The 13,553-nt window shown below is 50.2% G+C and overlaps 1 protein-coding gene across 5 annotated transcripts in view; it reads left to right on the top strand.

Moving 5' to 3' along the window:
• The first annotated feature begins 7,432 nt into the window (after positions 1–7,432).
• MSI1 (musashi RNA binding protein 1) overlaps positions 7,433–13,553 on the top strand; it is a 56,315-nt gene continuing 50,194 nt past the window's right edge. For 2 of the 5 annotated variants that reach the window (XM_080986432.1, XM_080986428.1), the window contains exons 1-4: positions 8,139–8,336; positions 8,893–8,933; positions 9,495–9,576; positions 9,698–9,782. In XM_080986432.1, the coding sequence (XP_080842558.1) occupies positions 8,278–8,336; positions 8,893–8,933; positions 9,495–9,576; positions 9,698–9,782 (267 nt within the window). In that variant the 5' untranslated portion in view covers positions 8,139–8,277. Of the gene's footprint in view, positions 7,813–8,137; positions 8,337–8,892; positions 8,934–9,494; positions 9,577–9,697; positions 9,783–13,553 lie in introns of those variants that run through there. The other 3 variants (XM_080986429.1, XM_080986431.1, XM_080986430.1) reach the window with 3 other exon arrangements.

Genomic DNA, 13,553 nt, shown 5'->3' with positions numbered 1-13,553 from the left:
GTTCTGGCCACACAAGGTGCCCATAAGGAGAGCAGCTGGATCAGGGCAGCACCTGGTATTCAGAAGCAGAGGCGGAGCCAAGCCAATGTAGATTTATCCTTCATGAAACTGTCCAATCTTCCATCGTTCCACCCCCATCGCTCAGCCCGGACACCGGGGTCCAGATTTGAGGGCCTTCTGGCAGTTCCCTCCCTGCGAGAAGTGAGGTTACAGGGAACCAGGCAGAGGGCCTTCTTGGTAGTGGCGCCCGCCCTGTGGAACGCGCTCCTATCTGATGTCAAGGAAATAAACAACTAACTGATTTTCAGAAGACATCTGAAGGCAGCCCTGTTTAGGGAAGTTTTTAATGTTGGATGTTTTATCATGTTTTTAATGCAGATGGTACCTCTGGATGCGAACGGGATCCGTTCCGGAGCCCCGTTCACAACCAGAAGCGAACGCAACCCGCGTCCCCGTGTGCGCGGGTCACGATTCGCCGCTTCTGTGCATGAGCGTGACGTCATTTTGACCGTCTGCGCATGCGTGAGTGGCAAAACCCGGAAGTAACACACTCTGTTACTTCTGAGTCACCGCAGCGCGCAACCCAAAAATACTTATCCCGAAGCTACTTCAACCCGAGATATGACTGTATTCTGTTGGGAACTGCCCAGAGTGGCTGGGGAAACCCAGCCAGATGGGCAGGGTATTAACAACAACAACAACAACATTTCCCCAATAACCCTTGACTATTCTGCATGACCCTCCTCCATGTGTCATGGCTTTGTTTCCAGTTGGTGCACGTTCCGTAACTTCGTGCTGAAATCCTGTAACATTTGGCAGATACAAGCCGCACATTTAAAGCGCATCCGACACACATTTAAAGCACATGACTCCCCACCCCTGTAGAATCTGGGAACTGTAGTTCTCCCCGCACAGTGCTACAACTCCCAGCATCCCTGACTACAGCCATCCAGGTGAGTGGCCATCACTGGCTTCTATGGGAGCCAGTTACCTAGTTTAGCTATGTACAGTGTGAAGCAGTCCTTTTTACCTGTCCCGAGTCTTCCAACATTCAGCTTCCTTGGATGTCCACATGTTCCATACCCTCCAACATTTCTCCGATGAAAATAGGAACGTCCTATTCAATTATTATACTATTTATATCCTGCCCATCTGACTGGGTTGCCCCAGCCACTTTGGGCAGCTTCCAACATATATCAAAACATAACAGAACATTAAACTTTTTTAAAAACTTCGTTATATGCGGCTGTCTTCAGATGGCTTAGTGGGGTCGGATAACTCCATACCCTTCAACATTTCTCTGATGAAAATAGGGATGTTTTAAGGAAAAGCAGGACTTTACAGGATCAAATCAGAAACCAGGACAGCTGTAAATCTGGGGTTGTCCCTGGGAAATAGGGGCACTTGGAGAGTTTGATTTATGAAAGAGGGAGAAAAACCTTTATCTGCTTTCCTTATGCCATGCACAATTTCACAATATTCCACCATGCTGCCTGTTGCTCTCCTTCTCTCTAAACTAAAAAGTCCCGGAGTCTGCAACCTTCCCACAGAGGGAAGTTGCAGATCTTGGGCTGATTGGCAGTGGCCATTCTCGTGTGCTTCAGGAGGGCTGAGCGGACACTCTCCTGCACCTGAGGGCTCCCTGGATAAGTCCTTGGTTTGAAGGGAACAGAAGCAAACTCTGTACTTGGGCATTTCCGCTATCCAAAGCATAGCAGCCCCTTGTGGAACACATTGACCTTTGCCTCCTGTGTGCTTCCTTGAGGAGTGTGTGTGTGTGTGTGTGCTCATTGGTGTGTTATGTTTCTCATCAGTGGGACGAAATTGATGCCCCCAATCCCTTCCGTGTGGGGAAAAGGGCCTCCATCCCTACTCAAATGCCAGTCCTTAAGAGGAGAGTTCCGGGTCTGACCTCAGGGAAAATTACATCTGGGACCCTGCTCCCCCAGATGCCAAGGAGGCCCCCTCCCCGACAGTTCCTCGAATCTGGAACTTTGCTCCCTAGTTAGCCGACGACCATGTCAGACGAGTCTCCTTGTTTTAATTACCGTGTTGTTTTAATGGGACTGTTTTATTGCATATTTTAATTATGGATGTTTAAATGTTAACGTTTTAATGGGATTGCTTTATTGTGCGTTTTAATTATGGATGGTTGTAATTTTCATGCTTGCACAGTTGGTTGTTTTTTTTTTAATGCTTGTAAGCCGATTTTGGTAAATAAGCGGTAAATAAATAAAAAAACCAAATCGCCCGACGGCATTCCTGGCCTCGGAGACAGAAAGACCTGGACCGAACAGGAAGGAAGGGGTTAACAGAAGAGACGGGCTGCTGGATCAGGCCCAAAGGCATTCTGTTCCCACATAGACCAAAATGCCCCTAAGAACATAGGAACCTAGATAGAATGCCTCTGGACTTGGAGGTTCTATAAGAACATAAGAAGAGTCCTTTTGGATCAGGCCAAAGGGGTCTACCGTATTTTTCGCTCTATAAGACGCACCAGACCACAAGACGCACCTAGTTTTTGGAGGAGGAAAACAATAAAAAAAATATTCTGAATCTCAGAAGCCAGAACAGCAAGAGGGATCGCTGCGCAGTGAAAGCAGCAATCCCTCTTGCTGTTCTGGCTTCTGGGATAGCTGCGCAGCCTGCATTTGCTCCATAAGACGCACATTTCCCCTTACTTTTTAGGAGGGAAAAAGTGAGTCTTATAGAGAAAAAAATAAGGTAATTTTATTCCAGCATCCCATTCTCAAAATGGCCAATCAGATGTCTAGAGTAAGCTTGCAAGCAGAACCTGAGAGCAACAGTGCTCTCTCAACTTTTGATTCCCAACAACTGGCATTCAGAGGCACACTGCCTTCGCCTCCCAGGGTTCATCCTTTTCCCTTTGATAAACCATGTCCCCTTTCAGAACGGATTTCTAGGGAGCAATTACAGTACAAGTAAGTGGTTTACTAGTCATCAGGCTGTAGATGCTGAATCAGGGTTAATGCTACTGACATTCTGGTGCCTGAAGGTGAACATCTAAGGCATCCTCTGCCATCCAATAATGATTACCGGGCCAGGAGGAAAAGTTGAACTAATTGGGGCAGGGGGACAGGAGTGCAATTAAAATTAGCAAGGCTGAGAGTTAAGTGCACACTTGTTTATTTTTCAGAGCTGTATTGGTTCCGATGTGTTTATTCTTCAAAGCTATATTGGTTCTAGTGTGTTTGAGGAGGGGCTCCAAACACAAAAAACATGCTGAAAAGAGCCTTTGTTTCCTAAGAAAGAGTGCCAGTCACGTAATGCCTTAATTAGGAGCAAAAAGGAACGTCATAAAAAAATGAGCAAGCTTTTGAGTTCACCAGAACTAATATCTTCTAGATTGAAGATTCCTGATAAAACTGAAAGCTTCCTTGTGATGCTGTGAAGGTTCAGTTGGTCCTAATGAAGGTATTACACATTTGTTTTTGATTCCTGTTATTTTCATGAGCTTATGAGTTCTTTTATTTTTTTAATGAACAAATAGAATTTATTTCACACCTCCTACAATATCCGGAAAACAAGTATCACATCCATACCATACATTTAAAATTGCTTTAGCCATCCTGGAGAATTCTGGGAACTGTAGGTTGTTGAGATTGCTGATAATTTTTGGTCTGCCAGGTCAGCACCCTTAAACTACAGTCCCCATGATTCTTTGTAGTGGCGGTCATGACTGCTAAAGTGGTTTAAAGATATGGGTTTGGATGTGAGCAGAGGCCCATTTTTTGTGCTGGGCAGATTGATCAATTTATTTATTTATCTATCTTCATGCAGCATAGTTAGAAGTATGGAACTTGGGGGCAGAGATAGCCACTAGCCTTGATGGCTTCAAAAGGAGATTGGACGTGTGACGTGGGTGGTGCTGTGGGTTAAACTACAGAGCCTAGGACTTGCCGACCAGAAGGTTGGCGGTTCGAATCCCCGCGACGGGGTGAGCTCCCGTTGCTTGGTCCCAGCTCCTGCCCACCTAGCAGTTCGAAAGCACGTCAAAGTGCAAGTAGACAAATAGTTACCGCTCCGGCAGGAAGGTAAACGTTTTCGTGCACTGCTTAGGTTCGCCAGAAGCGGCTTAGTCCTGTATGCCGGCTCCCTCGGCCAATAAAGCGAGATGAGCGCCGCAACCCCAGAGTCGGTTATGACTGGACCTAATGGTCAGGGGTCCCTTTACCTTAAAAAAAAAAAAGGAGATTGGACGAATCAATGAACTTAGATAGCTCAGTTAGTTAGAGCATGGCGGCGATTAACGCCAAGGTTGCAGGTTCGATCCCCGTATGGGGCAGTTGCATATTCCTGCATTGCAGGGGGTTGGACTAGAGATGATTCTCAGGTTCCCTTCCAACTCTGCCATTCTGTGATTCTATTATGGTTGCTATGCTCTGCCTCCATGGTCAGAGGCAGCAATTCTTCCGAATACCGGTCGTTGGAAACTGCAGGAGGGGATCGCTCTTGTGCTCAGGTTCCGCTTGCTGGTCGGCCACTGTGAGAACAGGTTGTTGGACTAGACAAGTCCCCTTTGGCCTGATCCAGCAGACTTTTCTTATGTTCTTGTGTGTAGCAACTACTATACTGTACAAAGGAAGAAATGTACAATAATGGTACTACCCAGTGTTGCCCCAGGCCCTGCACCCCACTGGTGTGTGTTCCCCAAAAGATTGCCCTCAAGGGGCTTGCAGCCCTTGGGCGGAATAAGGTTCTCCTGAAACAAAGTCCCTTCTCTCCTCTCAGGGTTATCTTTCCTCAGGAAGGTGTCTGTCTCAATTAGGAGATGCAGATTGACCTGTCAGGTGGTTGATGCAAAGAAAATACCTTTGCAAAGCCACAGGGAAGCAAGGCTGTCACCCTGAGCTGCTTAGAGAGGGATTTGGGGCATGTATTTCTGTCCAAGCATCTGGATTGGGTCTTAGCCTGTTAGCTTGCTCTGTTTCTGCAGACTGCTTCCTGCAGGACGGGGACTGGAAGCCGGGCTGGCTCTGCCATTAGGCATGATGAGGCTTGCCTTAGGCGGCAATTTGTTTGAGGCTACTGTAAAAAGGCAGCCATTTATTTGGAGAATTTCTTTTTTTAAAAAACCAAAAAAGTATTGAAGCAATTATAAATCACTAAGACAAATAAACAAAAGCTGTCCCTGTCCTGAGGCCTACAATCTAAATAAAAAAGACATGACACAAAAGGAAAATGGAGGGAGGATACCAGTTCCTAGAAACAGGAAGTAGAATGCTCTTGTACTTGGGCCCTCCTTTTGGACCTCCCACAGGCATCTAGTTGACTGCTGGACTAGGTGAGACTCTGGCATGATCCATTAGGGATCTTCTTGTGTTCAAACACAGTGAATACTACTCTTTTGTGGAGGAAAATGGTATCCTAAAGTGGGTAGTTCACTGGTTAGAGCTTGGTGCTGATAATGTCAAGGTTGCAGGTTCAGTTCCCATAGGAGTTTCTTGCTAGAGCTGTGTTCTGGGCAACCTCCCAGGGGCTGCATGCCAGTGGTGGGTGGAGCCAGATGCAAAAGAGGACGGAGCAATAAATGCAAATGTTACCTTTGTACAGTAGGCTAGTTTCGTACATCACAACCCCTCTCTGTCCCTCCACTCAGGCAAACATGCAGCACCATCAGGATTCAAAGACATATCCCAGACAGGGTAAAACACTGCAAGGTGCAAAGCAGGGCCAGTAAAGAGTGTGGCTCAGGGAAGAGTTCTGAGGGCCAGATAGAAATCTTCGGAGGGCCGCATTCAGCAACCTGGACCTTCTCATCCGTGTTTTAGGATGCAAACACACCAACATGGAAGATTTGTGCATCTTTAGGGGAGTCTGGAGATAACACAGATCTGCCAAGAGGCTCGTTTTACTCTTTGTAAGGGACATGAGTCTTTCCTGCAGTGGTGCTTTGCTGTGGAATCCCCTCCCTTATGAACATAGGCATGTGCCAATGCAGGACATTCCAGCGCCTTTTGCAATTGGCTCCCTGGATTTTACTAGCTCTTCATTCCATTGGGTAACTAGGATACACACCCTGATTTACCAGTTGAATTTATTTTATTTGCTTTCAATGCATTTTAAAACTATTGTACATCACCCCAAAAGATTTTCTGTGAATATAATATAGAAATGCTTGAATACTACTTATAGTATGATGCTACTGATATCATTGACGGCACAGATGTGGACTGAACTCAAAGAAAGTATGTTTATGTTTACCTGCCCACCTGGATAAGTTGTCCAGGAGGCAACTGACCAAAGGAACAATTCCAAGCAGAATAAGAAACAAGGACTCATTTTTTTTTTATCATGTATATAGCACAAGCAATGCACATGGCTCAGTAGAAACTTGTTTTTTTAAATAAAAAGAGGCCAGAATCCTTTTGCCAGAATCCTCATGCACACCAATTTAATTACCTACTTCCACACTGAGCTACACACTAAGGTGATTGGAGGGTCCTATAAACTGCACCATTTCAGACTGCAAGGTGGGAGGGTTGAAAGCTCCAAGCACTCCATTGTTAGCTGGGCAAGTGATTATGGGAGTACGGGAAAGTTCTTCCTTTTTTCTGATGGTATAGATTCCCAGGTGGGGAACTTATATTTATTGCATTTATATGCAAACTTTTCCTCCAAGGAGTTCAAGGTGGCGTACATGGAGCTCCCCCTCCTCACTTAATCCTCACAACCACCCTGTGAGGAGTCAGTGACTGGCCCCCAAGGTCACACCCAATGAGCTTCATAGAGGAGTAGTGATTCAGATCCTGGTCTCCCAGGTTCTAGTTTCACACCACGCTGACATCTCTTACTTGGCCTGAAGCCGCACAACCTCGAGCCCTGCATGTAAATCAGGCATGTGGGGATCTGTGGGCCCCTGAAGATGTTGCAGGACTACAACTCCATCAGCTGGACCAATGGCCAGGGATGATGGGAGCTGTGTTTCCAACAAAAGGTGCAGGGGCAAAACTTCTCTGCACCTGGTGTATAAATCCCAGCAATGGGGGGCGGGCTGAGACCCCCAAATGCTGTGGGACCCAAACTCCCAGCAGGCCCAGTCGAGGTGGCCATCCTGTGGGGTTCTGAAGGTTGTGAGCCCAGCGCCATGTGGAGATCACCCACCCAGAGGTGACTTGTGCCCTGGATCGAGATGGTTAAAAGTGGCAAAAGGAACTCCCCCACTTTTCCCCTCTCAAGGTCCGGCCCGCTTGGTCCAACGAGGTTCCGGGCAGGACCACTTTCCGGGGAGGGGGGGATGCACTGCCCACTCATTCGCGGCTCCCCAAACCAAAATGGCACCTTCTCCCTCTCTCACCCCCCCCAAAAGGCACCACGTTCCCGTCCTTCCCGAGGCCCTCGCGCGAGAGAAGCTCCATCCCGCGCGCCTCTCTGAGGCGGGCCGAGCGAGCGAAAAGGCCGCGCCTGAGGGGGCAACTTGGGCGCTGAGGGTCGCCAGGGCGCTGAGGCGGCCAGTAAGCTAGCCTAGCGGGCGAACCCCGCAGCTGCCCCACGAGCGAGCGAGCGAGCCGGCCGGCCGGCCACCCTCCTCCTCCTCCTCTTCCCTCAAGCGCGCCGGTCCCCCGCCATGTCACATGCTGTTTATTGTTGCCGGCTAGATGGGCTTTAACCCTTTCCTGCGTGGGCTCCCCCGCTCCTGCCGCCAAGCTGGGCTCCAGCGGCGGGGCGAGCGAGGCATGAGGCGCCAGGTGGGCCCAGGCAGCGGAGGGAGGAGGGCGGCCCCGTCCTCCGCCCGGCGCCCTTGACCATGGACGCCGCCGCCGCCGCCTCCTCCGTGGCCGCCTTCAGCAGGTAGAGCAGGACAAAAGCCCCGCCGGCATCCCCCGGCCTCCGGACCCGCCCGAGAGGCCAAGGTGGACCCGGCGCCGGCCCCCCGCCCGCCTTTGTTCCCCGGCGAGGCCTTCTCCCTCGCCGGCCCCGGGCGCCCTGAGCGCACAGCCGTGTTGCGCGCCGCCTTTGCCGCCGCCCTGAGCGCGCTGCCCGGCGGCGGGCCGGCTTTTATGCTCACGCCGGCTGCCGCGGGTGGGAGGAGCCGGGCAGGTTGTCCCCGGCGCTGCTGCTGCTGCTGCTGCCGTTGCCCGGCCTCCTCCTCCTCCTCCTCCTCCTCCTTCCCCATCATCATCTCCACCTCCTCCTCCCCGCCCGGCTGAGAGGGGTCGGGGGAGGGGGCAGCATGGCCTGGCCGTCCGGCCCCTTTTCCAACGCTCAGCTGCCCCGGGAGTGTGGCGCTGCGCCTCGCAGGGAGAAGAGGTCCGAATGGAGACAGAAGCCAGCCAGCCCGGCCTCGCCTCCCCGGACTCCCCCCACGACCCCTGGTACTCGGCCCGGCCCACCCTCGCCTCCGACGCTGCCTCCTCCTCCTGCTCCGACGCCGACGCTCTCGGCCGGCCGGCAGCCTCCCCGCCATGCCCGATTGCTGGCGGCGGCGGCGGCGGCCGGGGCAGGCTCTCTCCTTTGCCTGGCTGCGGGGAGCCGCCAACATGGCCGATTCCCCCGCGCGCTCGCCTCCTCCATCCACGCCTCCGCCGAGCCGGGCAGCCCACTCGCGCCCGCCGCATCCCCGGGGCGCCCTGGCGCCGCTGCCGCCGCCCCGATCCGCCATCCCGAGCGCTCTGGAGGCGGCGCACACACGCCCCCCCTTTCTCCCCAACGCCACGCTCGCCGCCCGCCATGGACGGAGGAGTTCCGGGGGTCCCCCAGGCTGCCTCCCGTCCTCTCCCCCTGCGCCCGCGCCGCCCTTGATCGGGGGGCTTTCCCTCCTCTCCGAAGACGAAACGCTTAACTTTTATGGCCGTCTTGTTGCTCTCGCGTGCTGATTTAAAACCCCGTGTCTCTCTCTCTCTTTTTGTGTTTTCTTCCCTCTCTCGTTAGCAAAATGTTCATCGGGGGATTGAGCTGGCAAACCACGCAAGGTGAGAGCAAGGCGGCGGTAGCGGCCCGGCATGGGGAGTATTGGGGCGGATGGGGGGGGGGTAGGGAGAGAGTTACTGGGCCGGGGGCCGGGGGTCTTCTGGGTTCGGTTCTGGCCGAGCCGCACCTGCAACCCAAACTTTCCCAACTCTTCTGACGCCTTTTCTCCTGCCCCTCCCCAAATCTTCTCTGCGATGTACAGAACTTAGATGCGCCTTTTCATGGCGGGGGTGGGGGGAGCGGGCTTCTCCCATGTGGGTCTTTGTGAATAGCTTTGGGTAAGGGGCGCTGTTCGGACTCGTTTGCAAGGGTTCCCCCCCACACTCCCTCTCTCCCTCTCTGTTGGGGGGGGAGCTTCCCCTCGAGCATGCCCCTCTTCCTCTTCTCTCTCCACCTCCAAGTGTTGTAGGATCTACCCCACTCTTTGCCAGCAGAGGTCGAATAGCCCCCTCCCTCTTTTCTGTAAGCTGTGGGGAGGAAAGAGGCATCACCCGGGGACACCCCCCCACAGTGCCGCCACCTGCCTAGGGGACCCATTTGTGTCCTTCTCTTGTGCTTTGCAGAAGGCTTGCGGGAGTATTTTAGCCAGTTTGGCGAGGTGAAAGAGTGCCTGGTCATGAGGGACCCGCTGACAAAGCGATCCAGGTGAGATGCCCCCCCTCGCTCCCCCCCCACCCGCGATCCCTCCAGTACCAGATCCATTCTTTCTAACCAACTTCCTTTCGGTCTCTTTCTCTCTCCTTCCCACCTCCTCTCCCTGGTCCAGAGGATTCGGGTTTGTCACTTTCATGGACCAAGCTGGTGTAGACAAGGTACTGGCCCAATCTAGACACGAACTGGACTCCAAGACGGTGAGTCTCCTTCTCCCATCTCCAGAGGGCTCTGTGTGTGTGTGTGTGTGTGTGTGTGTGTGCAATAGCCAGCGACCTATCAACTATTGACTAGAGCTATATTGATCCTGTCTGGCTATTGGGTTTTGAAGCAGGCAGTGAAACCAATGACTTCTCTAGTCTGCGCAAGGACCTGATGTGTTTCTTGGCTTAGGGGTTGTGTTTTTCAAAACTTTTTAACTCAGCAAAGTTCTCTTTGCAGAACAGTTCTAGGGAGGTAATGAATTGAAAAGTATTGTACTGGGGCAGGCTGAATGCCTGTGTGATGCTGGTTGGATATTTTGGAGGAAAGTCTAGTGCTTCAGTGGTGGGGTGAGGGCAGACCCTAGGCCTTTTGTCTGGCTTGGCCCATGGGGTGCTGCTGGAGCTTTTGCTGAACCTAAGATATACTGAAGGATGCTTGATTTCTCCCTGAAGATTAGGCCTATTATTTTGGATCTTCATTAGGCATCAGAAAGTGACTGGGTTTTTTTGTTTTTGTTTTTTTGGGAGGGGGTATTTTATTTTGATTTTGGATTTTCCACCTTGGCCTAACCCTTTCAAGCTGGATCTTCTTCCCCCAATATCTGGGACCTGAGTGGTTGACTGGCAGATCCCCTTCTCGCTTGCAAAATAAAAATTAAATTAAGCTCTTTTGGTCCAAGGTTGTGTGGAATGCCAGCTATGATGTCTCAGGGCTCCCTCCCCATTAATTCTGGGTATTGGAAGAAGATGTCAGTGTCTCTGTTAAAGAGGGAGAGTCACTCTGCATATGGTCAGAGACACAGTTTTCAAACATTCCATGGATGTGGCCCTGGGGCTCATGTTCTGGGTCTCAAATGGAGACATGGCTTTACAACACAATGTTCTTTGCAGGAGTGAAGGCTTTTTTATTATAAGAAACCAGTAATTTTCCAAAATAACATATGCAGCAATAAATACATCTAAACAGCATAGCTATATATAGCGATGCATGATAATTTCAAATCCCAGGTGCAGGTGAGGAGAAGGATTTCTAGAGTATATATCTCTTTTGCGTTTCTCTAACATTTAGGTCACCTTGGGGACTATTTTTAAAAGTAGCATCTCCTAACTCCTGTTACAAATCAGAATGAACCTTTCATGTGCATCTGTGTCTGTCTGGGCTGGGACTTGTCTCTCACCATCTTCCTGATTTAATGTAAGAAATAAAGTCATTCCAAAGTTGTTGAGAATTAGTCTGTTGCCTTCGTGTTTCTGAGCAGCTTAAGGAGGCATGTTAGTTTCTCCGTGATTGCCAAGTCCCAAAGTTCAGTGGTGAACTTTGATAAATATTTGTTTTAAAGTGGGGGTCTTTTTGATGACCAACAGGTGTTTTGGGGACTTCTCTCTCTCTCTCTCTGTTGTGAAATTGGGGATCTTGTACACTTAATTTACCTAAATGTTTAAAAGTTATCTCTTTTGTGTCCCTTTGCCGTTGTGGTTGGGAGAGGTACCACCAGAAAACTGAGGCGGGAAGAGTATGTTTGGGGAATCTGCAACCTTTCACCTGGGAGTCACCCTACCCCCTTGGCAAATGCCCCTCCTCCTAGGAACTACATAAATGACTTTCTGACATATTTCACCAATCGCCACCCTCCCCTCAAGCCTATTTGCATGTTCAGCAAGCAAGAAGACTTGCCCTGGGATGTGTGCAGAGGAAAGTAGCAGGTCTGGAAGCAAAGAACTAGGAAGGAAGGCGGGGAGGGGGGTGGGCTATAGAAGTGATCAACAGCCAGCGCAGCTGTTCCATTCCTATTCCCAACATATGGTGGCTCTTTGGTTGTCTAATAACAGAGAGCTGAGTCCGGATCCAACTAGTGTTTTAGTCCAAGTAGATTTGGGGCCCTGAGGTGGACAATCCAGATGAGAATACCCAAATCAAATCCCCTCCCGGCTTTCCAAATTTGGATTTTCAGATTGGGTTTTCTACCTCTAGGCCTTAAAATGACTGGACCCCAAATAGTTGGGACCCCCCCCCCCAATTTTGGGGGCCTAAATAGGGACTTAAAATGCTTGCTCAGCTAAAGGTCTTTGTTCAAGTTGGTTAATAATAATAATAATAATAATAATAATAATAATAATTTTATTGCTATTTATATCCTACCCATCTGGCTGGTTTCCCCAGCCACTCTGGGCAGCTTCTAGCACATATAAAAACATAATAAAATGGCAAGCATTGAAAACTTCCTGATACGGGGCTGCCTTCAGATTACTTCTAAAAGTTGCGTAGTTCTTTATCTTTGATTTGAACCGATGTCACCCAGAACTGGGTTGAGTGCTCTTTTGAACAGTTTGTGAGACCTGTAGTGCATCTTAGTATAGCATCATAGAAATGTAGAGTTGAAAGGGGAACCATAGCATCATCTAGTCCAACCCTCTGCATTGCATGTGTCTTTTGCTCAATGTCGGGTTTGAACCCACAACTGTTAGTTTTTCACTCTTAGTTTTTCAGGGCGGGGGGTGGTGGTGTTTGTGAATGTGGATACACATTTTGGTGATGGATTGCAGTGGCTGGGAGTCTTTTCTTGAGGATACTTTTAAGTCATTTTTCCTGTGGTTGAAATCTGAGATATGGGGCTCAAGGTTAGAACTCTGCCTAGAGGAAACAATGTCCCGCCGCCCCTTGCGGGTCATGACTTTTAAAGGAACAATTCTGCTCAAAACCCACAGAAATAAAGGGGAACCTATGCAGTCCCCCTTCATTTTGGGGCGAGGGGCTTACGAAAGAGAACTTTGCCAGCGGCTAATGTCACAGTGCGTGCCGTTTTAATCCAATTTCTGGTAGAGTTCAGTATCCAAGGTGAACAGAAGGCATTCCAAAGGGAGACCTTTCCTTGAGGCTGCCTGGGGGAGTTGCAGGAAAGTTGATCACTGCCCTCCTTTCTTCAGGGGATCGTTCCCTTTCCCGTGTCCAGGAATCTCCTCTCTCTGCTGAATGCATGTGCCCTGTGTTCCTTAAAAGTGTAATGAAAGTTTATCCTGAAAGTTAGGCACAAGTTTTCTTTATTTTTTCTTTATTTTTAACCCGTTAAAAAGACTTGATACAATGAAGCAGGCCACGCAAGTTGTGCTGTGCTAAATGGGTTAGTCTTTCAAAAGTCTCTGTTAGTTTGGGAAGAGGATATGATGGTCTACTACTTGGAAGTAATCCTCACCTAAATCACTGAGGTTGTTGTAGGATTGGGTTGTAATAAAGCTAGTCCTATTGGGGTATGTATGCAGAGTAGGGTTTTTCCGGGGGGGGGCAGGCCATCTCCTCTCTCTCTAAACCAGTCTCCAACTGGGTGCCCTCCAGCTGTTTGGAACTACAACTCCCATCAGCCCCAGCTGACTGGCTGGGGCTGATGGGATTTGTAGTCCAAAACAGCTGGAGGGCACTCAGTTAAGGAAAAGCCTGCCTCTGAACTTTGCTACGTGCCTAATCAGCTAAGCCCATCCTGGATCTCTGTGGGAGCAGCAAGGTCACCCCACCCCTGAAAGAAAGGAGTGAGTGATGAATGAATATCCATGGCGGCTGGCCTAATCCTTGGGAACAGTTTCCTGGGGATACAAAGTGAGATGAAAGCCGTGGTCGCTGATCCCTATTCTTTTCTCTGCCTCCTCCGAACAGTGTGCTCTGTCTCTCTCTCTCCCTCTTGTCTCTTACAACCTTGCTGTGGGGCCTCCCCTTCGAGGTGGAGCGGTTGGGGGGAGGGGTTAAGTGAGCCGAGGGAGAGAACAGAAGGGGTCTCA

This window comes from Podarcis pityusensis, assembly GCF_964106645.2.
Source record: "Podarcis pityusensis genome assembly, chromosome: 16".
In the NCBI taxonomy this organism is placed as follows: Eukaryota; Metazoa; Chordata; class Lepidosauria; order Squamata; family Lacertidae; genus Podarcis; species Podarcis pityusensis.
This window is presented reverse-complemented; position numbering and strand designations above follow the sequence as displayed.